Source organism: Brachyhypopomus gauderio, chromosome 21 (genome assembly GCF_052324685.1).
Source record: "Brachyhypopomus gauderio isolate BG-103 chromosome 21, BGAUD_0.2, whole genome shotgun sequence".
NCBI lineage: Eukaryota > Metazoa > Chordata > Actinopteri > Gymnotiformes > Hypopomidae > Brachyhypopomus > Brachyhypopomus gauderio.
The window spans coordinates 3,163,199-3,189,994 of NC_135231.1; the positions used below are offsets into that span (position 1 = coordinate 3,163,199).

Below are 26,796 nucleotides of genomic sequence, written 5' to 3' on the forward strand. Positions count from 1 at the left end.
GTCCGGTCCGTTCTAGTGCTGGACCAGCTCCATCAGGCACCACCCGGCCTCCCTACATGTCCTCGGAACCTCGCCACGGCGGGGGGGACGAGCGGAGCGGACCGGGACGCGTGAAGGAGCGGTGAGAAGGGAAGAGGGCGGTACGAGGTGTGATTCCGGTTAAAAAACGAGACGAGGGAAAGCCGAGCGGAACCGGGGAGGCGTGTGATGAAAACGTGCGCGTCCGGACCACGTCTGTTAGGTGGGGCCACACGCGATACCGGGTGATGGAGCGGACCGATTACACGGGCAGTTCCTGGAGGCAGGAGTGGGCACGCCGTTTTAGTTATATTCAAATTAGCAGGCACAACGGCACATACAATTTACATTGGTAGCTTTCGCCTAATCTGTGACATTTAAATAGTTGAAACTCATATATGTTCTGTGTTTATTAGGGACAGGACATACCACACTTAAATTATTAGCTGCTCCTCCACATATGCTAGACAGCATTACAGCATATAACCACTGAAACTGCTGTGGGTGTCATTATTTGGGCATCTACTGCAGGCCAGTCATCACTTCTGCTGAATTTGCTAGGAGTGGTCGTCTAGAGGGACATTTTTGCCACAAATCTTACAGATCCAGGACACAGAGGTGAGATTTTTTTTTACCCGTGAATGTTTTCCTTACCCATTCATCATGTTTCTTCTGGAGCCTAGATATGGTGGTGTATAGTTAGGAAAACACAAGCACTATCTGATCAACATTAGCACTATCACTATCTGATCAACCTTAGCACTATCACTGTCTGATGAACATTAGCACTATCACTGTCTGATGAACATTAGCACTATCACTGTGATAAACATTAGCACTATCACTGTGATAAACATTAGCACTATCACTGTCTGATCAACATTAGCACTATCTGATCAACATTATCACTATCACTATCTGATCAACATTAGCACTATCACTATCTGATCAACATTAGCACTATCTGATCAACATTAGCACTATCACTGATCAACATTAGCACTATCTGATCAACATTAGCACTATTAGTTCTAGCTCTGATCAACATTAGTAAAAATTCTTTTCTGCACCCTATATTTACTTTCTCCCACAGGAACAACCAACACAGCATATTTATATATTTTATTTATTTATATAAAAATATTTATATACATATTTATATACAAAAATCCTGAATTGATGCAAACCAGCAAAACATCCTGCCAGCTAAGTAAATACTCTCTGCATTTCTTGTTTGTATTTATAACTGTGTACATAATTAAGTTCTAAACCATTTTAATCTTCACCTCAATAACTAAATGTGTCAATGTGTACCTTCAGTCTAATATTTACTTGGTTGTCACAAGGAAAACCACAAGTTTGTGACAAAGTGAAAAACACACCATTAAAAGTACCCATGGTTTCCCACAAAACCACCATAAACATGTCCATAAACATAATCTCCTGGGCAAAATGCCCAGATATCTAAGAATTCTGGATGCTGGATAATCCATCAGCTATCATCTCTTTGAGACATGCATTTAAGTCACCAAAAGTCAAGCTGGTAACAGCCAGGTATTATCCTATGACCACTACCACTGATCAGCTGCTATTAATGTATACGTTGTCATTTGCAGACACCATCACCCTGCAGAACTGTTTGAGTTTCTCCATCGGGGCCCCTGTCCAGTATCCCCTCTCCACAATCAAAGCCCTCTAATCCTCCCACCCACCTCCGCCCACCTCCGCCCATGCGGTGACACAGCTGCGTGCAGGTGCTTGTCTTGCAGTGCCCCGGCCCTCTCAACCCACGGCGTCGGAGACGAGCCTCTGGTGGCAGCCGAATCCCATGTCCCACCCACACCTGCTTTCTCTGCAAAGCCAAATATAGCACAAAGCCACGAGCCCCCACCTCCCCCTCACCCCACTTTTCCCCTACACACATTCATCATTCATGTCTCCCCGAACAATCTCAGTAGGGGTTCGTAGAGGGGAAACGCACCACACCGATCGTTTATCCGTTTCTGACGTCTTTTTTAGCACCAGCACTCCTTAGGTTATGGAACAATGCACCATGCTATTATACAAGAGTTTAAAAGCAACTAAGGTTTGGGGGGGAATTCAGTGCATGTATCGCTTAGTGTAAAATCACCTTTGAACAACTGCAGTGATGCCTAATAATGCTAGCAGGGCAATGCTATATATGATATACCAGTGGAACTAAAGCATGTGTTTACAGTTACTGTCAACAAGAATACCACAGAAGAAGAAGTAAAGACTGAGCAAAATAAAACAATAAATATGACACGGGGGGGCAGGAGAGAGAGAACGTCTGTCCTTCGGAGGAACCAGAACCGTGAGCGTCGGGCTAGCGAGAGGGATCTTAGTGTTGCCAAGACCAAAGTACAGATGCTTGCGTTCTCCTATATTTGGCACTGGAGATGAACCTCAGGCCTGATTCTGTCAGCTCTAAATAACAGGCTCAAACAGCAGCAGCTCGGTGCGAGGGAGGGGTAGAGCCAGGAAGAGAGAACGCCAGGGAGATCCAGAGTGCAAATGTGGGAACATGTCCTCTGCGTATGCCTGGGTAAGGCAGACTCCTTTTAACACAAGATTCAGGGTTCAGGGCAAATCCGAACAGAAAGCACCAGACACTGCCATTTTGAGATGTTATTTCTCAAAGTAACTTCAAATCCGACACTTGTCTCTTGAGGTTTAAAAAATAATAAGAATTCAGCAAATTAGTCACTCACTCACTGCTCCAGTAGGCTATTTATTTCACTGACCACAGAATCCTGTCCTCTGCAACATGGAGGCATGAACAGCCTGCAGTGACTGCTACTGGCCAACAGAGGGAGTGTCATCTCCTCTGTGTTTGCGTGTTAGATAACACAACTGATTATTTTCTCACCGCCTCACTGCTCCAACAGCCAACACCGCAGTTACAACCCTAGAGTCAGAGAAGGAGCGAGAGAGGAGGGGATGTTGTCATGTATGAAGCATGAGAAAAACGTGGTGGTGGGGAGGGGGGGGGGGGGGTTGGGGGAGGTGGGGTTGTAAGCACTCATTTTAAACATTAACTACTAGCTGTACAAAAGGTGACAAGAAATGTGGATGGAAAGTGATGGGGGGGGGGGAATCTAACAGTCTAATGGAACATGTGCACTGGGAGCCTGGCTACAGTAGCAGAAAAGACCAGAGTGCCAGACACAGGTGTGAATTAAACAGTCTATTGGGCACACTGGGAGTGCACACATACAATCTCTCTCTCTCTCTCACACACACACACACACACACACACACACACACACACACACACACACACACACACAGACACACACAGACAGACAAGAGCAAACAAATCTTACTTTGCTGAGACGTGTGGCACTAGATTCAGACATGGAGCTCCCCTGCCCTTATTAACCCAGACGCACCCAACACTCGTCCACACACACACACTTATACACAGACAGACAGACAGCCACACAATCACACACTCGTACACAGACACACACATACACACGCTACCCCTCCCTGTGCCTATGGACTGTGCATGTCAGAAGTGCTGGGCCTAAGTGATCCTTAATGATGTTTTAGCTGTTTGTAAAGTGCTACAGCTGCCATTTTCTATCCATTATTAATGCAGGGGGTTTCAGAGCTGCTGTGCCGAGCCTGTCTCTACTCCACACCGCCCCTTCCCCTCTCCCTGTTACTGCTTTCCTCTCCACTGCCTTACACTGCTGACTGGAGACACACACACGAGCACACACGCTTCGCACCTGCTCTTTGTTGTCTGTATTTTCAACTTAGAGAGGACGGGTGATCAATGAAAGCGATCAGTCTTACGGAATCAGTCCAATGTCACGGAAGGCGGTGGGTCTAGCATGCTGTACACGATGTGCGTCCATGTGGGCAGGGATTTGTGTAGAATTATTTTAAATATATAAGCCATTTGTCTTTGTATTTCAGTGTGATAAACTCTAAATTAAGAATCACAAGGACTTGCTCAATGGAGTTTCAACATAGTACTAAATGCTTTTATTGTGCTAAATGCTAACATCAGGCTAACTATCTTGGGTCAGTTAGCAGTGTTATTTTAGTTATCAGGTCACCTCATTTAATATATATTATTAAAAATAAAACACTAAAAATAATGATCAGTGATGACAGCATTATCTCCCCAAATTCATAAATCCAGCAAGTCAACTGCAAATATAATTTCAGTGAAAAAAATTACAGCAAGGCAAACTGAATCCAAGTTATAAGCAGAAAGAAAAGGTAAAAAAAATGATAAGTGGGAGATGTACTCACTCTAAATATGTTTGAAGTGATTTTCCTCTGTAGTCCTCTATACACTCATGATAAGCACTCGCTCAGTGGGATTAATACGAATGCTGGAATGCACACAGACTGTTCCTCTCTCCCTCCTCGCAGATGTGAATCACTTTGTCTTTCACCCCTCTTACCTCCAGCGTCAGTACTCCGTCACTGCTCCCTTCCCCTTATATATCTTGCCTACCTCATCACATCATTAACTGCCTCTCCTGGGATCCAGGTGTGTGTGTGTGTGTGTGTGTGTGTGTGTGTGTGTGTGTGTGTGTGTGTGTGAGAGAGAGAGAGAGAGAGAGAGTGTGTGTATGTTTTGGGGCGGCAGGTGGGGTGTATTCATCTTACAGTAGATTTATTGGTCTACATTAGTAAAATATGGAATTTACATAGCACCTATATGCAGTGATTACAAATTCCAATATCTAATGTAACAATGCCAGCAAACAAATCTGTCAGTTCCAAACACAAATGGATAACACAAGTCTCAAAAAAACATTTGTAGCGCAAGCACAAGTAGTAAACACAAACTGCTGTCCATATTACTGCTTAAGTAGCATCTGATTTGCCACTTGAGCTTCAATCTACTGTGTGATGTCATAAAAACTATGCTGACAGTGAGATACATTGCAGCTCTATTGTGTGATGTCATAGAAGCTGTGCTGACAGTGCAATACATGAAATCGCTATTTTGTGATGTCATAGAAACCAAGCTAACGGTGTGATACATAACAGCACTATATGTGATGTCACAAAGGTCATGCTGACAGTGCGATGCATGACAGTGCTATTGTGTGATGTCAGAGAAGCCAAGCTGACAGAGTGATACATAACAGCACTATTATGTGATGTCACAGAAGCCATGCTGACAGTGCGATACATGACAGTGATATTGTGTGATGTCATATTATCCATGCTGAGTGCCATACATGACAGCGCTATTATGTGATGTCATATTAGCCGTGCTGAGTGCCATACATGACAGCACTATTATGTGATGTCATATTAGCCGTGCTAAGTTCCATACATGACAGCCCTATTGTCTGCCGTGTTTTTCCTCAAGCTGGAGTGTCATGTGCTCGTTTAGGCACTTAGTTATGAAATACATGCACAGATCCCTTCTGATTACCTCCCTGTGGTATAAGTGATGACATAATCAAAGTTCTTTACTTTTCACTCAATGTTAATGTTTGTGAGCAGATTTCTGGGATTCAGTCTAATCTCTTCACCTTCCGATATATTGTAATTTGCCTTTTCATAAAGGAATATTCTGCTGGAGGTCATGGACAAACAAGGAAAGGCTATGAAAGTTTTTCGTAAAGAACATGATGATGTAGCACATAGGTGATAAGTGTAGCTGGTTCAGTACAGCAGGCTGTACATAGAAAATGTGGATGTCAGTGTTTTCTGCAGATATGAGTCATGATCCACCAAGACAAGGCCTGAGTCATAAGCGCTATTTTTTTTTATGAACTGAAAACATGGAAACCAAGCACAGGGTTTCCATACAAGTGTACCTCAGCTGGGCTAGGCTAATCCTAACCTTCTACAGGCTTTCCATACAAGTGTACCTCAGCTGGGCTAGGCTAATCCTAACCTTCTACAGGCTTTCCATACAAGTGTACCTCAGCTGGGCCAATGCTAACCTTGTGCAGCGTTTCCATACAAGTTTACCTCAGCTGGGCCAATGCTAGCCTTGTACAGGGTTTCCATACATGTGTACCCCATCTGGGCGAATGCTAGCCTTGAAATCCTGCATACAGACGAAACAAGCTAACACAAAGATTGTTGGACAATCTAGACTTTGATCATTGAAATTTGAATTATGTGTTAAAAATGTGTTCAATAATGATATTGTTGAAGGGGCATTGTAAAATGGGTTAAAGTTTAATTTATACATGCTGTTCCAGTACTTGTGTGTCCTTTATCTGAGGAGGCACTAGATGTTTTCATGTTTTGAATAGTTTTTTCACCATCAGGTTAGCACTGAGCTACCAGAGAGTGAATGAGTTAATACCAACCAGCTGGCTTCCATTCCAAATCACTTTCATTAATATTTTAGGGAGTGTGATATTCTGGGAGAAAATTGAAACTGCCGCTGACCCCCTGATTATGATAATTAACATCCTTCCCCGTATAAATCATATGTTCATTCTTCACTCTATTGAGATACTCCTTATGACATTGTGGTTACCCTAGCTGTTTAGCACTAGCTGCCTAATACGTTACTGAACTGTATTACAGGGAGTAACCTTAGTGTATATCATTAAATATAACAATAACCCTTTCCATGTTTACATACAACCTATTCAAACTCTGGAACAGTGGTGTATAACTTTCTATGTGGTAATAATTGCATAGTCCATAAAATATATGTGTCATAAATATTTCCTCACAATCTTAAATCAGACAGTTGCAAGTGCCAAAACCCGAGCAATTCGGGTCATGTGTTTCAGAGGGGGTGAACTGTTAAAATGATGCCATGGTGAACGCCACTGCTGACTGGGCCTGTCATAACCATTTTCACCCCACCATTTCGCAGGATTCTCTTAAATAACACCACATCTTCCACCTCTGCTGTTGGCTTGGCTGATGTGGAAACATTAGTTATGTTGGGCTGAAATAGGATTTTTATGTACAGTAAACAAGATGTTGAGGGAGAACAGTTGACTGGGATCTGTTGCCATCTACCTTATTTTTCTGGAATTACAACAGACAAAACCCCAAAATATCTGTGGTTAGGTAGGCTACAGTAAATGTACTACCACACTTGTATGCCCAGTAACATAAACAATTCAAACAGTAAGTTCATAAAAGAAATCAAACCACTTAAAGTGCCATATAGGATAAGTAAGCAAGTACCTATAAAGTACCTTTATTTATATTGCACCTTTTCAATCAGTGGTACAAGGTGCTTCACAATGAACAAAAAAACAAATTGCGGTTAAAAGGTCATTTCACAACCCTTGACTTCACTAATCAATAAGCAGGTGACACAGGCAACAGAATTAAATTCATAGAAGTCCTAATTACAGCCATGCCAAATCCAGTTACTAAATTTTGAATTAGCCGTGATTCAGACATAATTTATAAAGATGTAACTTTTATAAAGATGTAACCAGAACATTATAAAACTTCAGGTTGAAACTTGGAATGTAGTGAGAATATTGCTGTCTAGGCAAATTAATCACATATTTTGATTTGGTTAAACATTAACAAACCAAAACAGTGTTACTTTCATGATTGTAATAAAATTTTTCATGTCATGACAAAAACATTTTTTTACTCAAGAAAAAGTCTTAGTACTTGCATCAAGTTTCTACACCACTTCCAATACGTTTGTGTTTGCGCACACCAAGCCATTTTTGATTTTCAAGAGAATGATTAAATGATTTAGAATGATTAAATTTGGCGAAAACCAAGGCACCGTCTGTTGTCTGGCTTGAAGTCCGTCTTCAGCACAGTGTGTCTGACAGCTATGCTCAATTCTTACCTGTCTCTTAATGAAGCTGGACGTGGTGTCAGAGGACGTACTGCCGTCTGACCGTTTAAAGCGGCTCTTGCGTTTCGGCAACTTTCTTGGCAACTAGGGAGAAGTACACAATGTTGTGGGGTTGAAAATACCTTCACAGACTTACATTTTTCTTTTGTAATATTACATTTTAGCACCTTCTACAAAGTACATCTGAGAACATAAATTACTAAATTACTTGTAACGGTGTTTTAGTACAACATAGTAGGCACCTAAACCTTTAATACTACAGAACACTTAAAGAATGGGTTTTGTGCATTTCCATTAATATAGTGCAATAGGCCCAATGTCCACTTCATTAGAACCACCCATTTTCACCCCTGCTTACATATCACATTATTAAATTGTTTGACATGTGAACATCCCCACCTTTTACTCAGTTCATCACGTACCACATCCATAACTGACCAGATATGATATTGGTGTCCTTATAATGGTATAAGGACGGACAGGCAGACTGTGTATGGAATCAGAAGTCTAACTGTACATGTACAAGATGTACAATAAATCATTTTACTTAAAATAATAATACATTTCGTACACATTGGGGAGTGTGCTGTAATATATCGGCAATAAACTAAGCCGATAAGGCAAACGTCCTTCCAAAATGAAAATAATAAAAATAAAACATAACTGTTTTTAGCAATAACTGTAGTAAATATTGTAAATGCTCGTGGTCCATCTGCATTCTTGTGTAGAGTGTAGTTTGGGCTACATTTTAAGACAAAGATGATACTAAGCGTAACTTTAGTCTGGAGGAAGATGGGGTCATTTAGCGCTGCGCTTTGAGGCGCTCAAACACGCAGGCTACAGGTGAGACGCATGAACTGCCAAAAAAGTGAATCCTCATCATACATCTAAACGACGCCCATTCTTACTGTGTTTTAAAACATACACGTCGATGTGCATTTACAGAATAACCACAACGCCGTGTTGTGAGTCAGGGACACCACGGCGATGCTTTAAATGCTCCAGTATAGACAGAACGGAGGCCTTGGTTGCGGTGGGAAATCTCAAGCCGAATTGGACGGGGCGAAAAATAAATAGCAATCAGGCTATTCACCGGGGTGGAAATGCCACGAAGCGTCTTATCTGGCCCATTCCGGTCGTTACACCGGTAATTGCCCGTGTGTGATTGAAACTGCGATATGGAAACATTACATGCTGGAGCCATTTATGTGGCTCCACCGTTGAGCTCGCAGCGCTCTGCAGATACGAGGCGCTCCGTTACAGGCGGAGGGAGAAAGTAATACAGGTTTAGTTTAGTAAAGTAGCGACGTGAACCATTTACGTGGTTATAAGAAACGAACTTACCTGGAAATAATGCGACTGGGAGCCGCTCTCAACACCGGACAGCGGGTCTGCGGACGATTTGGACATTTTCACTTGCACCATCTATTTCAGGGAGGGAGGCGGGAACATGGGTTGGTACGAAATACATGCAGATGAAAGAAGGGAGTATCGGTATAAAACGGTGGAGGTGATCATTGGGCTTTGGTGCTACGTGTAACCAGGCAAAAATGTTCTGCGACGACTTGATCATTAAGAATCCGATAAGTGGGTCCGGGGGCAACAGTGTGTTATAGTTTCCCGTGATGTCGCCGTTTGTAACGCTGAGCTTCGCGCAGCCGTGTGTGAGCTCAGCATCCTCTCTCTCTCTCTCTCTCTCTCTCTCTCTCTCTCTCTCTCTCTCTCTCTCTCTCTCTCTCTCTCTCTCTCTCTCTCTCTCTCTCTCTCTCTCTCTCTCTCTCTCTCTCTCTCTCTCTCTCTCTCTATCTCTCTCTCTCTCTCTCTCTCTCTCTCTCTCTCTCTCTCTCTCTCTTTCTCTCTCTCTCTCTCTCGTCCTAGTGTGGTTCTGATTGTATTACAGGCAGCTTTGTTGTATAAGTGCAGGGGCGTCGTAGTGGGGTGAAAAGTAGGACTGAGTTACCAGGGCCCCAAGTGGGGGGAGGGCCCCTGAGGAGTATTGAATCTTATTTTGTTTTAAATATTAATATAATTTAAAGATCACAATAAAGGGTGATAACTAATGTACATTTAATGTTTGGTTAAATAAATTGGTTGATTGATGGATTTAATTGTGTGTCCTAGCCTACAATAGTGTGTGAGGACAGGCACTCTCACCCCTTGCACGAAATGGTTTAGTCTGCCTTCACCGGGCTTTTTAACTAGGGGTATTTAACATAGCGTCCATTCAGATGAAGCGGCACTGAGAATTGTGTCCTTGCTATGGAAGCAAATACTAACAAACTTCTTTCCCAAGAAAGGTGAGCCGAAATGTGAAAGCGAAGGGGGTTGAGGGGTGGGGGTGTTTGAGGGGGTCCATGGCCACTGCTTTTGCATAGGGCCCAGAATTTCATGGACAACTAGATTTTGTTGTATAAGTGTATTCTTCGGATACACAGGCCTTAAGACAAAACGTTTAAAGGCAATGGCTGACGTAATGTTACTTCATTCACTTTTCTGAACATGCTTCTTTTGTATATAGGCTGCAACTTGTTGGGGTACAAATACAAACCTCTATCCTTTGTTATGTTTTGTTTGTACACAAGTCTTTGCCTTCATCATACTCACCAACATAAGTAATATAGGCCTACTATCTCTTATCCACTCAAGCATTGTAGTTCTGATTGTCCTTTCCAAATAACATGAAGATAGTGCAAAACAATGAAAATAATAAAAATTTAAAAACCCTACAAAATGTCAGAACATGAAGTATCTGAACGTAGATTAACTCTATGGTCACATCTAGGCTAATGGAAAAATGAAGAAAAGGAGCGTGTCCACACAGAATGTGTTTTAAAATGATATAATTATTGCATCATTATTTTACATCACTATTTTCCCGTATCCGCTTGCATCACCTCTAGGGCCACTAACGCTATTCTGCAGGCATTTCTTGCATGCATCATTTGAAAGTGCAGCGCTCTTCCATTTCTCCTATTGTCACAGGACAGAAGGTCGTGCAATTAGCCACAGTATCACTACCTAATGCTTAAGTGTGAGGCTTGATTGTTAAGATTGGGATTTTTTTCTTTTTCTCTTCTCTTTTTTTAAAACAGTCCTTAACCGGTCATTTGCACACATTTTGCACATAGTTAGCCCACTTTATGATGCCAAGCATGTACTATTTGACGTTTTATGTTTAATGTTTGGTAGAACGTTCATAGTTCATAGTTTATCCATCCCTTTGTCCAGAACAGAACTATTATTTGAATCTTATTGCATCATCATAAATGCACTCAGAAGATTTTGTTTTCTTTCTGCATGCTTTATTTTATGCTGTCTTTTCTACATATGGTAGTTTAAGCTGTTATTTCTATATTTCTAAATATAGTTTGTGCTGTGATTTGTGCATGTATTAGTTTATGCTGCCACTGTATACTGTCATTTCTGCATGTTAGTGTATGCTGTCATTTATGCATGTTAGTATATGCTGTTGTTTCTGCATGTTAGTGTATGCTGTCATTTCTGTATGTTGGTGTATGCTGACATTTCTGCAAGTTGGTGTATGCTGTCATTTCTGCATATGTTAATTTATGCTGTCATTTCTGCACGTTAGAGTATGCTAATATTTGTGCATATGATGTATGCTGTCATTTCTGCATGTTAGCTTATGTTGTCTGTATGCTGTCATTTCTGTATATGGCATATTCTGTCATTCCTGCATGTTAGTTTATTCTGTCATTAAGCATAAAATAATATGCATTTTGTCATTAATTTATGAACTAATTTCTGCATGTGTTCATGTTTGCTATCATTTATGCACATGTTAGTTTATGCTGTCATTTCCGCATGTTGATTTATGATGTAATTACTGGAAATGTGGTAGTTTATGCTGACATGGGGTGAGGGTAGTGTCTGCAATTAATATATCAATTATTAGATCTATAAAACAGATCTATAAGTAATATAAGATTCAACTGTAGCTTGTTTGTATGTTTGGGTCACACACACAAACACACCCTGCATGTGTTGTAATCCAATACATACTAACTCACATGCTTATGAAATAATGTGCCTTTGAACACAGGATCAAAAACCAGTTCCACTAAAATAGTGGCGTCATTCATACAATCATACATATATTTGCCACACATGAAAAAATCTCTGCTATCAGTTAATGTTTACAGTGTTATTTTACAATTTAAAAGGGATACATGCGAACACCCTGTGTTACTAATAAAAGACACTCTAATAAAAGCCTCTTTTTAATAGCCTCCATGGTTTTATTTTAATTTCTGACTCAACAAAACTTATTCATTCCATCTATAAATATTTTTAAATGGTGTTTGGCTGGTATATATAGAGAACAGACATCTATAACAGTGGAGTAATATGTGACTGCCTCAGGAAACTTTGTTTTTACTTTGGCAGTCAGGCATTTCCTGTATGATTGACAGTCATAATGTCACAGCTGTCACTCATCAGGGTGTGAACAGTTCTGACAGTCACTAATCATAAGGCTCTATTGGAGAGGGGATGGACCTGGTCTGGCGAGGGGTCGTTGTCATGCTGGTGACAGTTGGGATTTCGAATTTTACAGCAGAATGTTCTATGGGGCAAATTACAGGTGCCCCAGTAAACACGGTCCTGTCAGATTGCTCTATTTCTGTGGGTATGTTTTTTTATCTTCTCAAAGATGCAGCACCAGTGAAACACAGTGAGTCATACTGCAGGAGTAATGAACTACATTGCGTTCATTTAGAAACACTTATTGGAATTCCCCTCAACAACCCAAATATTAATTAATGGAAAAAATAATAGTTTGTGTCCTGTTCACACGAACTATGTGATGGTACTGGCTTAATACTTGATTAGCCTTACAAAATTCACAAAACAAGGGTCATGAATCTTATAACACTTATTATAAAAAGTTTAATGTGTAAAATGTAATCTCTTCAGATTGTTGTTCGTTTGACTGACTCCTGTTACTAAAAAGCCAGTACAAATTCAAACAGCAATGTGGTCCCTAGACAGAGAGGCCCTACCTTATGGCAACAGGGAACCCACGAAGGGCAAAGACTTGGCAGGCTATTCAAGCCTATTTGTCAGCTGAACATTAAACAAATAATCCTATATTTACTTTCCTCTTTAGTGTTTCGCATTGCTATTCCACACTACAGCACCAACTGGCCCCACAGTGAAACGGGAACATGAGTAGCAGATAAACCGAGAGTAGATTTAGAAAATAACCAAATGATTGTTTAATTTTTGCAAACCATGTTTTGTTACCAATGAAATATCCACAAACTTATGTCCTAAATTACCTTTCCCATTTCTGTGGTATGTATATATGAATAATACCTTTATGATGAAGTGCAATGTGATTTTTATGCAAAACAGGTGTGCTGAGGTTGGATCTTGTATCCACTAGAATCCAGGCTGTAAGATGAACAAATATAAATTTTTAAGTAGGGCAGGTTAATTATATAATAATAATAATAATAATAATAAAATACTTTGTGTGTTGTAGAAATGTGAGAAATTGCAAATACGATTATTTAAATGTAGTATTCCATTTACGTAGCATTCTTCATATCATATATAATTTCTCTGACCATCTCCTCACAACCTCTTGGCCATGCCATAGAATGGCTAATTGTGTTTCATATGCATTTGGAATGTTTGCATATGGTAGTTTGTTCTGATTATTTTGCAGCTGCTATTTTAATAAGAATCTTATTCTTATGTCCTTCCTTCTACCAGCCAGTCAATATTTCTTTTAGTAGTTTAGCTTTCACACCCTGTCCCCTTCATGTCTATCTTGTAGTTAGTACAATTGCAGCGGTGATGCAATCCAATGCATCATTCTGGCCACCTTGTAGAAACAAGGCCATCTTATCATGGTGAAAAGGCTTTTTGTGTTATATTAGACTAGCGATTGTTTGACTTGGAACATGTCAGTGTTGCCCAGTGCAACTGCAGCTGGGGCATTTAAATCTGCCACATTTATGGAACGGTTAAAGTGTTATATGATCTGGCAAACTTAGTTTAAGTTTATGTCAGGTTGTTATGGCAATGTGATACCCTTTCAGTTGCTGAATTCCTAGAACTGCTATTACAGTAGATTACAAGACCAAGTTTCATTACAGGAAGTACTGAATAGTTAGAGAGCTATGAGGAATATATATATTACAATATTAAGCAAAACTCAAAAATAAGAAATTTAATTTGGTTTCATTTGTTGGTTCAATTTTAAGCGGCAAAATACATATTCAATTAAGTGAGAAGGAAGCTATCAGCTACATGGGACCAACTGGTTCATCTGGTTTCCTACTATAGAATGTTGTAGTCATTTCAATACACTGATACAGGTGGAGGTTTGGGTGTCTGTGTGAGATACCTCGTTACTCTACACAACCTTATATAGCACACAGACACATTACACAGCCGTGACAAACTACAAAGGTTTCTTCAGCAAATGAGAACTTCAGATTTATTCTAAAATTAGCAGTTTAGTAATGTCTTTGGATTTCACTGTAATGAAACTGTAATGAAACATTCTTTATTGGCCACTAAAACAAGTGCGTCGTAGTAAAGGGCTCTATCATCCAGCTAAAAGAAAACTCTTTGGAAAAGAAGCATTTTTCCACGAGTGTAAACTATTTAAACCGAAAAATAAAGCCTGCAAAGCAAAAGAGAGGACGACAGGTGAAAAAGTCTGTCAGAGGACTTGCTGCTAATTTAAAGTGGCCTCTAGGTGGGGCACTTTGCAGGAATAGTGAGACGGGGTGTGCGGCGACGCTTGTGTGTGGAGGGGAGACGCAGGCAACGAGCAAACGACCGGAGTGAAGCGAGGGAGAGCGGTAACATTTGTGGCCTCTCTTTCCCTTGCCCTCGGTGCCAGCAGAATTCAAAAGCCCTGACCGATAAGAGGGACGGCGAAGGCTCGGACGGCGTCGTATGCCTGCGTCAGCCCCTTCCGAACTGCCAATGCTTTTAATTCTAAAATGGAGAGATGTGGTGAGTCAGAGTCTTTTTTTCCCTGGGTGATCCGTCCTGGTGTGCACGTTTTATGTAAGCTTCATTCAAACGCAATTTCATATTGACAAGTCATCATTCAAGCCTCCAGTTTCTTCCCGTTTTTTTAATAAAAAAATGTGTTTAAATGTGTCATTTCGGAGCGTCCGATGTCACGCAACGTTGGAAGCGCCTGTTGAGGGTTCACGTTGAGCCCAAGCTCATCTTGGCTCAAATGCAGCGTTCAGCCTGGGATTAGTTAGTTCTGACATGTCAAACGTCCCTTTGCAGAACACACGGGGTCCCCGACGTGCACACGGTGCAGTTACACGTTACATCTGCGGCAGAGCGGCTGCATTGGCGATTCAAGTACAGCCTTTCGGCTCCGTTTGACTGTAGTTTGCAACGCTGATTTAGCGTTGCTTATTTAGCTGCATCGCAGAGGTCGAACGGTCCTGTGCTAAATCTGGCTTAAATAAACAAGAGAACAGAGCCCTAAAAAATCGATTTTACAGCACGAACGCGAAGAAAACGTGTAGAGGCGAAGTGTGCATCAATCCGTGGCTTGTGCGTTAGTGGAATGCGGCAGCCCACATAAGAGGAGGCGATGATTGATGCGGCGGAATGTTACACACATCGTGGTTTCAGATGGAAATATGATGTGTAGTTTAGGGCTGGAGCCGTTTACCGAGGCCTGTGGGACAGTCTTGTGCTCTTCTTGGTCCTCGGTGAAGGTCTAAGCATGGAGGCTGCAGCCCACTTGGCGGTCGGGTGTGACAGGCTGCGTTGTAGCCGCACACCGTTACTGTAACAGCACGGAGACGGTGCGTGGACCGAGACGTGGGAGCCACACACACACACAACGTTCACTTATGTAACGCCAGACAACGCTGCTGCGGCGGGATGCGAGACATTTCGGCCTGGACGAAATGGTGCATCGTGCAGCAGCCCGTCGATAAAGTGTTGAAATGATGTAACGCTGTTGTCGCTCCAGACGTTGACCGTCACATACTCGTACACATCCGTGTCTTACATGTCAGGCCTGCACGTGTATTTCTTTTACACCACTCACTGTAGAATCGAAGCCCTTTAAAACGTAACAGTTATTTGATTATGAACAATTACGAACTTATACTACACTGCCAGTCGCCTGTGTGCATTATGTAACAACATAACACTGTCCGGGCGAGACGTGCAGTTGTCCCGGAGGAACACACACACACACACGGTCCTAATGTCTCAATACAGTACTTTATGTGCGCTGCTTTACACAGAAACGTCTGCTGTGTCAGTCATATTAGACGCTTAAACCAAACTCAAGGCTGGCTATCTTAACTCGACCTCTTTTGACAGTATTTCTGGATCTCGGCACCAGTCGTTTTGTAGTCGGTCTCAACGCGCAGGGCTCTACGTGCCAGAAAAGGCGCGCGACAGCCGTCTTAAAGAAACCCTGTTTTCTGCTACAGTACACAACAGTTAGCTGTGCGACTAGCCTCATGTCAGTGACTAGCCTATATATTCCCGGCATAGAAAGAAGGGGCCAGTATATATTTCCTACTATTTTGCATTTTGTGTGTGTGCCTGTGCGTGCGTGCGTACCGCGCGCGCGCGTGTGTGTGTGTATGTATGTATGTATGTATGTATATGCTTAATTGGTTTCTAAATTAAACATATGATTATTGATTATTGACAGTAGCTTGTGAACTGAGTTGTGGCAACAAAAAAAATCTTATGTCTCAGTCTAATGATTTTACAACATAGGTCACTTGTCTTGACTGATAATACCATTATGTGTTGGAGATATTCATCAACTTGTCCTCTTTATAAAATTTCTGCAAGGATTAAATGTCCAGCACCCACTTTCATATATATATTCCGGACTGCTTTCTGCACTATAAGATCCTTAGAAATTTAGATATGAACGTTTTTCATTGCCATACCACAAAATGCCAAGATCTGTTCATGTTTTAGTATTAATGTAGTTCTCATGTTGACATCAATGTTCTCACATCATCTCCCAGCTTTGCACACTGTTGTGACCCCTCTCTGTTCTCTCACCACATTGCAATTGTACTGTTTACAAAATTTGTCAGTTTGCCCCCTTCCTGTCTTCCTGTGTATGCCCTAGGAAGCAGTTATTGACTCCTGATTACAGATGATGAAATGATTTGAGATTTACAGTTTGGCTGCTAAATGACATTATTAATCAATATAATTCTTTTAGTCTAAGGATATATGTTTTAGTTTTACTAATCACCATATACAAATATTAAATTGCACAGAAAGAGATTTCTAAATGCCATAAATGACTACAGGTATCAGAGTGCAACAGTAGGTAGGTTGGTCAGACCTGTCTAAGAGGAGCTCTGGTGTGACCAGTGAACTGTATAAACAATGTGCAAGGAAGTCTTTCTTAGTTTTGGGGTAGCAGCCAGTCTATATAACCTGCACATTTCTGTTCAGAAGCCTTAATAATCGTAGGATTACATTTAGGGATACTTTAGGTCTCACACTATTTTCAAATGTTTATTGTTTGCAGAACCGTCTATCAAGATGATGCATGTGAACTAAGTGGCAGTCAGTTAAGCCGGAAACCTTCAGATTTGGCGACCCAGTCAGCAGAAAACAGCGAGGGCACTTTCCGAAATTCCTTACAAAGACTTGGTTGTCTTATAACTACCCATTTCTGCTCGCCCAGTGATATAAATGAGTGACCCAGCAAGAGAGGTCAGGGCTGGGGTGCACACCAGAACCCACACAGGTACCCGCTGCATTACGCACTCATACAGTATAACATCGTCGGTGCATAACCTTACCAGCTATTCAGTTATTCATCTCATGAGCGATCATTTAACATCAGACACAATCTCAGGGGAAAATGCAGACTAAATGTGTTTGTTTTAGCTTCAGCTTGATGGCATCCCTGACACTGTGCTGTTAATGCTTGCCGTGAGGATATATTTCGATAGAGATCACAAAGCACTTCTGGATATGCCACTGGTCAGGAGTGTCTGCCAATGCTGTAAATGTAAATGTACTGTATACTGCTGTCAGATGATTTTTATACAACAATGAACTGAAATATAAGACAAACAGACACACAAAATACAACAGTAAAAGACCGATCTGTATAATAAAGCAACCAAGCACTATTGCCAAAGTTCTTATTTAGGATAAATAACATGCCTTGGCTTTGCTGTTGCTGTTAGAGTTTCATTTCTCCTTTATTCCTCTCCGTCCATCCATCCCGTACAGAATGTCCTGGATCAACGGCTTCTTAGTGGCCAGAGTGGACGACCGCAAGACCGCGTGGGGTGAGCGCAATGGCAAGAAGTCCAAGCGCAAGGGCGGCTCCTCGCTGTGCGGCCCGCGATACATGAGCTGCCTCCGGGACGCCGAGGTGATGGAGCCCCCTCCGCAGCCGGCCCCGCTGCAGCCCCACTGGGCCGGGTCGGGCAGCGGCGGGGCGGGGGGCGGGGGCAACTTCGGCATGCGCTGCGGCTGGCAGGAGGACCACTACGGCAAGCGGGTCGGCGCCGGCGAAAGCGTGGGCCTCAAGTCGGTGGACCTGGGCTTCGAGGACGGCGACGCCAAGGGGCCCAAGGGCCACGGCGCCGGCGAGGACGGGGCCGCCGGCCCGGTGACGGCGGCCGACTGCTGGCAGCGGGTGGTGCGCGTCTTTCAGTCCAAGAAGTTCCAGTCGCGCAAGCTGGAGCGTCTCTACCAGCGTTACTTCTTCCGCCTTAACCAGAGCTCCCTCACCATGCTCATGGGCGTCCTGGTGCTGGTGTGCGGCGTCATGCTGGCCTTCCACTGCGTGCACGCGCAGCTCAACGTGGCTTACGCCTCCGTCCTCTCCGTGGCCATGGCCCTCTTCCTGGCCCTCATGGTGGTGTGTAACCGCAACGGTTTCCACCAGGACTACATGTGGATGGTGAGCTACCTGGTCATCGGCGTTCTCCTGGTGGTGCAGGTGTTCGGCGTGCTGATGATGGCCCCCCGCAGTGCCTCCGAGGGCATCTGGTGGAGCGTCTTCTTCATCTACATCATCTACACTCTGCTGCCGGTGCGCATGCGAGCTGCTGTTCTCAGCGGGGGCGTGCTCTCCTCCATACACCTCCTCACCACATGGAGGATCAACCAGGAGGACACCTTCCTCTGGAAGCAGGTAGGGCCGCTACCGCTGTTTCTGTTTTTCTCATAAATGCAGAATTTTCCTCCTTATCTGTATGTGTAATGTTAATCATTACTGTTTCTCTGTTCAGCACAATAGTGCAATACCAAAAATCTAAGCAACAGATGCTTAGATTATGACATCTTTAGCAAGTGCTTTTCTCTAGCCCTCTTCTCAGTTAAGCATGTTAATGATGCTCTCTGTGTCAGTAGGTTTGAATAATGTTTTTTAAGAATGATCTTTTTTTCCCGTAAGTACGTACTATGGCAGTTGTCAGGAAGCCATATATTACATTTCGATGTGCTCAGCGAGGTACTAATTCTAACACCTTGGTTCACTAGATACGTGGTTAAGGTTATGGAGCACTGAGGTGGTAGTTTGACAATCGCACATAAACAAACACTCTAAAATGTGCACTCTAAAAGCATATGTAATTTGGACTTTATTGAAGGACAATATTACATTTATTGTCTTTATTTGTGGTGAGCCAAATACCAGTGATCTGGATATTATACCTGTCTTGGATATGTTGCCATATACATTTTTTTGGTGTGACTGTTGAATCATAAACAGATTAAATGTAAACTAACAAATAATCCCTTTGCTTTTTTGTTTTCCTCCGTGAAGCCTCATCATGTGATTGCATGTTAGTTTTTGTCATTAATTGATCGGCCATTGTTGGAGAACTCACTAGCATCCGATTCAGAACTTGCTGGATGACGTGTTTCGACAGGTTTATTGAGCCAAACATGTTCTCTATCTTTTGTTATGTAGTGATTTAAAGCACCTTTTGCATTTCTCTTTTATTTTCTTGACAGGTAATTAGGGGGAAATATGTTGGGTAGTGTTGGAGTTTTGTACTCACACAAGAGTAACATTGGTGAAATATCATCATTGGTGAAATGACATTTACATTTCTGTGGCCTAAAATGGTTGATACTGGATTCAATTCACCAACCAGTCAGTTAGAAACACATATCTTGTACATGTGTTCACTAGCTACTTTATTTCATACGCCTGAATTCTAGGCCTTTTTTACACGTGTGCAGTTATAGAGTGTAGCCAGTTGGATTCCATAATTTGCCACCCATCCACTGTCACAGTCACTGGTCAGGTTTTGATCACAACTGTCGACTAGATATGACTTTGGATGGTAAGCCACTCTCAACATATCATTAACACGATTATGGTAGTGGCCTGGTTGTAGGTGTCAAGTTTATCAGGCACAGTAGTGTTGTGTTTTACACATTTCACTTTCACTGGATCCTACCCAGTCAATGGAGGTCAGAAAGTGATCATCCATGAATGATAGATGATTAATATAGTCTCAACAAGGTGTTTAAAATAATACGTATGTAATATTACTTATTAGGCTACTTACACTAATACAATAATACTTAAAAAATCTGATATTATCCCATTTTTCTCCCAACATTAGTCGTTACATCAATTTCTGTCTACTTAAGTACGCAGCTGTGTGTACCTGTCATGCGACAACTACCAACCATGATGGGTACAGGTGAGGACACCCTCCCTCTGAGACTACTGAGGCAAAGCACCACATCTTTAGGCGCTGTAGCGTTAGCTGAGTCTCGCGGCAGCTGAACGCACTTGAAGGAGAGCGCTAACTACCTTCGTCAGCAAGCGCGAGAGTGCATGTGTCTGTGCTAGCGTCGCTGTGATTGACAGGAGGCAGAGTAACGTAATAGTCTCTTCTACCCAGAGAGCAATTGTCAATTTTGCTTCCTCGGACTCCGAGTCTCGGACAGCTGAGGCATTATCAAGGCTCAAGCCAGCAAACTCAGCGTAAATCCAGGGTGATAAGGTGAAAACATTTCTGTTGTGCCGCTTGGGAATCCATAAAGTGGAATTTGTAATAAAGTGAGTGGTCAGTGTAGCCTATATGTGATGTTTATATCTTAAAGGTTTAAAAGAAGTGATGGTCATATTGCATTGTTATATTTGTAATGTGTTGTAATTGGGGATTTTATTTCAGTCGGTGCTTCAGTGTTGTGGCAGCCTTGTGCATGAAACGAATGGATTATGCTGATCCTCAAAAGGTTTTGTAATTGAAGATCACGTTTTGGTTTTCAGACTGAATATAGTCCTAAGATCTGCTAGAATGTCTGGAGTGCTAGGCTTGATTCAGTACAGTTTCCCTGAGTAAGGAGACTGTGACGGAAACCCCGCCTTTTCAAGAACCTGTCTTTATTTAATTCGTTAGACAAAACGGAATGCAGTATGGGAGGCAGAGGAGGACATTTCAGTGGTAATACTTGTGCAGTTGATAATGTGGCTTAGAAATGAAAGTTAATGTACATATGAAGATAAGGGATTTTTTAAATTTATGCCCTTTTAATGGTATCTACTGTAAACCTATTTAATATAGTAATATAGCAGAAAAACAGTAGCTAAGCCAATTTTTCCATTTATTGGGAAATGAGTACATTACAGCAATTATTAATTTAAAAGTGTTAAATTAGGGTGTTAAAGTAAAGGAATCACAATGTCATAATTATTAAATGGCATAAGTACACTACTGACTTAGCCCTAAGCACTACACACGACCCTGTAGCACATTAGTGTGAACAGGCTTTGCTCTCCCTCTCTTAGCATTAGCGTGCATCTTTGTCCAGGGCTTGTGGTGAATGTATGAGGGCTGGCCAAGCAAACACTGGCCAAGCTGCCCGCATTCACAGCACAGGGTGATGCGCTGTGTTGAAGTGGGAGGTCGAAGGTCATGGGACAAGGTGGGATGAACGTCCAGCAGGAGCACGAGGGGCCTGTCCCCGCTCTCTCAACCTCCACCAGCGTCTGGCCCGGTGTTGTGACCCAGGTCTATGTGTGCTCCTGTACAAAGCTCACTTTGTACTTTTGTCTGGTGTGAAATAGAATGAGCTTGATGTTGTGTGTGTGTGTGTGTCTAGTTCGTGTGGGTGTGTGTATGTGTGGGTCTGCAGTCACGATGCAGAGGGTGGTTTAACATAAAGGAGGGGCTGACCTGTTGTTCGCTGTATCACCATCATGGGTTGTACAGCTGTTTCTTTACACTCCGTATTTCAGGTGGCATGAATGCTGTGTGTGGGTGGGGGTGAGAAACGGGTGTGTGTGTGTGTGTGTGTGTGTGTGTGTGTGTGTGTGTGTGTGTGTGTGTGTGTGTGTGTGTGTGGGTGGGGGAGAGAAACGGGGACCATGTATGTGTGTGTGTGTGGGTGGGGGTGAGAAACGGGGACCGTGTGTGTGTGTGTGTGTGTGTGTGTGTGTGTGTGTGTAAGGGAGAGTGAGCAATGCAGAGGACAGAAGTGCAGTCTGTAGAAAACAAAGGAAAGGACGAGTGGGTGTTCTACTCTTTGAACGCAGGAATATCGGCCAAGTACACATCTCCCCCCTTAAAAACCACACTTTAGATACAGCTTTCTTCTTCCTTTAAATAAAAAACAAAGTGACCTTGGTTTGCCTGACACTGCTTAAAGCTAAATTTAGCAGAAAAAGTTTACAGACTGAGTGTCCATTACAATTTCCTGTTAAACCCATTCAGAATTGTTGCCCCGCTGATACCATTGCACTGTGTGACTGAAACAAAGCGCGTTGTTTTCAGTTTGCTGCAACTGAAATTCAGAATTGTTCAGACTGACACATGAACTAGAGTGCAATCAAAAACATATGCGAATGTTTTGTTGTAAATGTAGACATACATACAACTGGGAATAACACTTTTGATGAAATTCATTATATTTTAGTGATTTTCAACGTATTTGAAGTTCAAGGGTATTCATTCACAATGCAGAAAATTTGATTAAATAAACCTTTCAGCATGTTTTTCAGGTGTAGTGTACAAAAAATGTGATTACATAAAATGTGATTCCCAGTGTCTACGGAAGTGATCTCACAGGACACTTAACAACTAAAGAATCTTTTTTATGAGTGAATGTGTGTTAGTGCACTTGTGGGTGTGTGTGTATGTGTGTATGCACATTTATGTGCATTTATTTGTGTGTGAGTTCATTCATGCTTGCATGCAAGTGTATGTGAAGGTTTTGATGTGTTCTGGCCTTGTTGAAAATTCATTTGGATTCTGACCCTGAAACACAGAGATATCTGAGAACTTATTGCTTTTGTATTCTTATTATTCACTGAAGTGGGAACCTGATTGGGAATGACTCATTTTTACTTACTGTAATCATCTCTATTTTTGTCATATTTCAATGTTTCATGTGGCCAGAAGGTTCAGGGATGCATTGGGGGTGGAGACAGAGTTAATGGCCTCATAGATCTTTAATGGTGTGAAACAAAGCCCTGTGTCGAATTCTCAGAATGCTTTTCATTATATTGCCCTATTCATCGTTGCTTGTGGACACAGTGTCCTGTTATTTCCCCAATCTTCAGTAACTGATTAAGCTAGTGCTGTTTTTTTGTAATGGCATGTGTGTGTGTGTGTGTGTGTGTGTGTGTGTGTGTGTGTGTGTGTGTGTGTTTGTGTGTGTGTGTGTTTGTGTGTGTGTGTGTTTGTGTGTGTGTTTGTGTGTGTGTTTGTGTGTGTGTGTGTGTGTGTGTTTGTGTGTGTGTGTGTGTGTGTGTGTGTGTGTGTGTGTGTGTGTGTGTGCGCATGTGCGTGTGTGTAATAATCTATGTTGTTCTTGTTTGCTGTTAGTTGAACGGCAACTATCGCTGTAAGGAACAAAAACCATGTTATTACTGCTGCCAGCTGTTATTCTTGTATCCCAGATATATTTTTAGAATATTCTTAAGCCTATTATATTTAACCTTACACGCATGTACTTAAGCATTTTGTCCCTCTTCCCTTAAAGCTGGCTGAGTAATGTCTTCCCCTGTTTCCCTTCTCACACTCTCTCTCTTCCTCTCCTTCCCTCTCTCTTCCTCTCTTTCCCCTTCTCTCCCTCTCCCTCTCTATCTCACTCATGCTATATTTCCCTCTCTCCTGCTGTTTCTGTGAGATGAATTAAATGCATTTTCAGCTGTGCATGACAGAAAGCTCCAGCTCGCTGCCCGTCTCATGGAGAGGACTCGGGCAGCCATTATTCTACGGCTAACTGCTGGCCCTGGCCCCATAGCTCAGACATGGGATACCTGTTACCTCGTGTAAGCTTGTTCTGTGGTAGAGATCCAATAATGTTTCCATCTTTCTCGTTTTTGTGCCGTTGTGCCTTAGCAGCTGTGTGCATGTGCTCAAGAGCATGAGAGAGCCTGGGTAAATATGTTTTCACGGTTCAGTAATGATGTTTTTCCTAGAAACATCTCTTTGGTGCAAGGCTTAAACTTGGGGTGAGAGTGGGTGTGTGTATGTCGACAGATTGGTTGTTCATCAACGCAGAACTAACATTTTTATTAAACTTTACTGAGAACTGACTTTAAGAAGGATATTTTCTTAATAGCAGTAGACTTGTTTAAAGTGACGCTAATTAAACATCAGAGTTGCTACACTAGCAGAAGGGCCAGTTTTTCAAATGTCCATTAGGGTTAAATACATTCATAGACATGCTTGGTTTTGTTTTGAATATAGTAAGTTTGTTTTTCAGCAAATGAAGCTAGCTAGACTTCTAACTGATTATGATCATATGATCAGTGTGCTCATCATTATTATTTCTTATATTTCAGCTGAAAGAGCAATGCAATAACATATAATAACTGCCAGTTTAACTGGTAAAACTCTGATTTATCTCAAAAAGAAATGCCAGACTCCAGATGGCTAAAAAGGACAGACACAAACCTGTAGAGCTCCGCAGTTGGATAATAAATGTCTCTCGACATAATGACATAACTGTAATATAGAACAACAACAAAAAAAGCAACAGCATTTACGGAGACGTCAGCACTCGCGATCTGTGCAGGATGCTGAGGAGGGTTGTGCAGTTTTCACAAGAACCTCTCAGACTCTAATTCTTCATTTTGTAACTATGCAATGTCTATAATGCAATAACTTTAGAACTTGCCAGAAATGTCCCAAATTTCCTAGAACATTTTCACTAGAAAATATCTCAATGTAAGACGTTGGAAAGAAGGTGAGAGCACTGAGTTCAGTGCAATTGGTGCCATAAACATGTAGCTTCCATACAGTTAGAATGCACTATTATCTGACAATATACTGTCAGATTATTATCTGACAATATACTGTCAGATAACATTCATCTGAATTAGAGAAACTTAGAACGTGTTAAACCATGTTAAACCATGACAAAAACGTGTGTCTCACCATGACACATCCACAGATTTTCAGATATCGAATTTGCTCCAAAAAGGTAAATGTTTTTATTTAAGCAATACAGTCTGTACAATTATAAACAAGGAATGGCTTTAAGGGCTTAATTTCAAGCATGCCAAGAAGAAAAGTAATGAACTTTCATTCATTCATCCATCGTCTAAACTGCTTAATCCAATTCTGGGTCGCAGGGGGCCAAAACCTATCCCAGCAACACAGGGAGTGATTCGGGAACCAAGTGAGGAACTCACCTCATGGTCTTCTGGATTACAGGCCTACTGTCCTTGGTATCTACTGAAACCATTCAGTGAGCTTGGAGTGTGGTTGTGTGTGAGAGGTATAACAAATTCCAAAGAACCGTTAACAGAACTGACCACAGACATACAAGTCTGGTTTGAAATTGCTTTTTCACTCCAGTGTAAAATGTAACTGGCTTACACTGTCTTAACTGTCTAACAATCTCTAACACTGTCTATCTAACACGGTCTATCTGTCTAACACTGTCTTAACTGTCTAACACTCTCTAACACTGTCTATCTAACACGGTCTATCTGTCTAACACTGTCTTAACTGTCTAACACTCTTCAACACTGTCTAACACGGTCTATCTGTCTAACACTGTCTTAACTGTCTAACACTGTCCAACACTGTCTATCTAACACGGTCTATCTGTCTAACACTGTCTTAACTGTCTAACACTCTCTAACACTGTCTAACACGATCTATCTGTCTAACACTGTCTTAACTGTTTGTCTAACATGTTAACCCCCACTGCAGTAGGGTTTCAACTGCATATTGCCATATACTTCTGAGGGGTTCATCACCCCAGACGTGTTGGTTCCAAATAACAAATTTCAATTAGAAATGGAAAACATAAACTCTAGATATCTAGATATGGTCCTATTGGTTGAGTTTGATAATAGTTCTATCAAGGTCATGGGTTCAGTTCCCAGGGAGCAAATGTTGTGATACATCTAAGCATCTGCTAAATGTCATTGTAGGAGTATTCCTAATTGCCAAGCATGCCTAGATATGACTATCAACTAATTGTTCAGCATGTATCATCTGTGATAATTTCATAATCGCTGTTTTAATGATGTGCAAGATGACATTATTGAGAATGTCATTCTGCAGAAACATGCCTTGAGAGTCCACGTATTAATGCATTCACGCATCCAGTAGACTGAGAGTGCACACAGTAGCACACAGTGTGCTAGTACACATGTAGCAGGTCACCAAACTGCACGCCAGAGTAGCTACATAAAATTGGATAACTGAAGTAAAAAATGAGTAAATATACAGTGCCAGAAATCAAAATATATATAGACACAACCAGCTTTGCATGGACATGGTTTAGCTTTCAAAAGATTATTGCTGCTCAACAGACAGGAATCTGCAAACTACACTGGAAATCGGACAGTGTTAAAGACTGGTCAGAGAGAACATGAGAATAGGAAGAGCTTTATTTTTGTCTGGTGTCCATGATAGGCCTAAACCTGCCAAGGTACCAGATAAAAGGCAACAGATGGTAATGCATACGCACTTCCAAAACCAGTGTTCCATCACAAAAGACAAGGTGTCAATTCA

At 41.8% G+C, this 26,796-nt stretch overlaps 2 protein-coding genes across 4 annotated transcripts in view; one reads left to right on the top strand and one right to left on the bottom strand.

Annotated features, from left to right (window-relative positions):
• Positions 1-9,645, bottom strand: part of cacnb3a (calcium channel, voltage-dependent, beta 3a) — a 24,469-nt gene extending 14,824 nt beyond the window's left edge. The window contains exons 1-2 of one of the 2 annotated variants that reach the window (XM_076984595.1): positions 9,170-9,645; positions 7,817-7,909 (exon numbers count right to left, since the gene is read on the bottom strand). In XM_076984595.1, the coding sequence (XP_076840710.1) occupies positions 7,817-7,909; positions 9,170-9,250 (174 nt within the window). In that variant the 5' untranslated portion in view covers positions 9,251-9,645. The remainder of the gene's footprint in view (positions 1-7,816; positions 7,910-9,169) is intronic. The other variant, XM_076984596.1, reaches the window with a different exon arrangement.
• Positions 9,646-14,603: 4,958 nt separating this feature from the next.
• adcy6a (adenylate cyclase 6a) overlaps positions 14,604-26,796 on the top strand; it is a 45,585-nt gene continuing 33,392 nt past the window's right edge. For both annotated transcript variants that reach the window (XM_076983772.1, XM_076983773.1), the window contains exons 1-3: positions 14,604-14,821; positions 17,358-17,579; positions 18,074-18,986. In XM_076983772.1, the coding sequence (XP_076839887.1) occupies positions 18,075-18,986 (912 nt within the window). In that variant the 5' untranslated portion in view covers positions 14,604-14,821; positions 17,358-17,579; position 18,074. The remainder of the gene's footprint in view (positions 14,822-17,357; positions 17,580-18,073; positions 18,987-26,796) is intronic.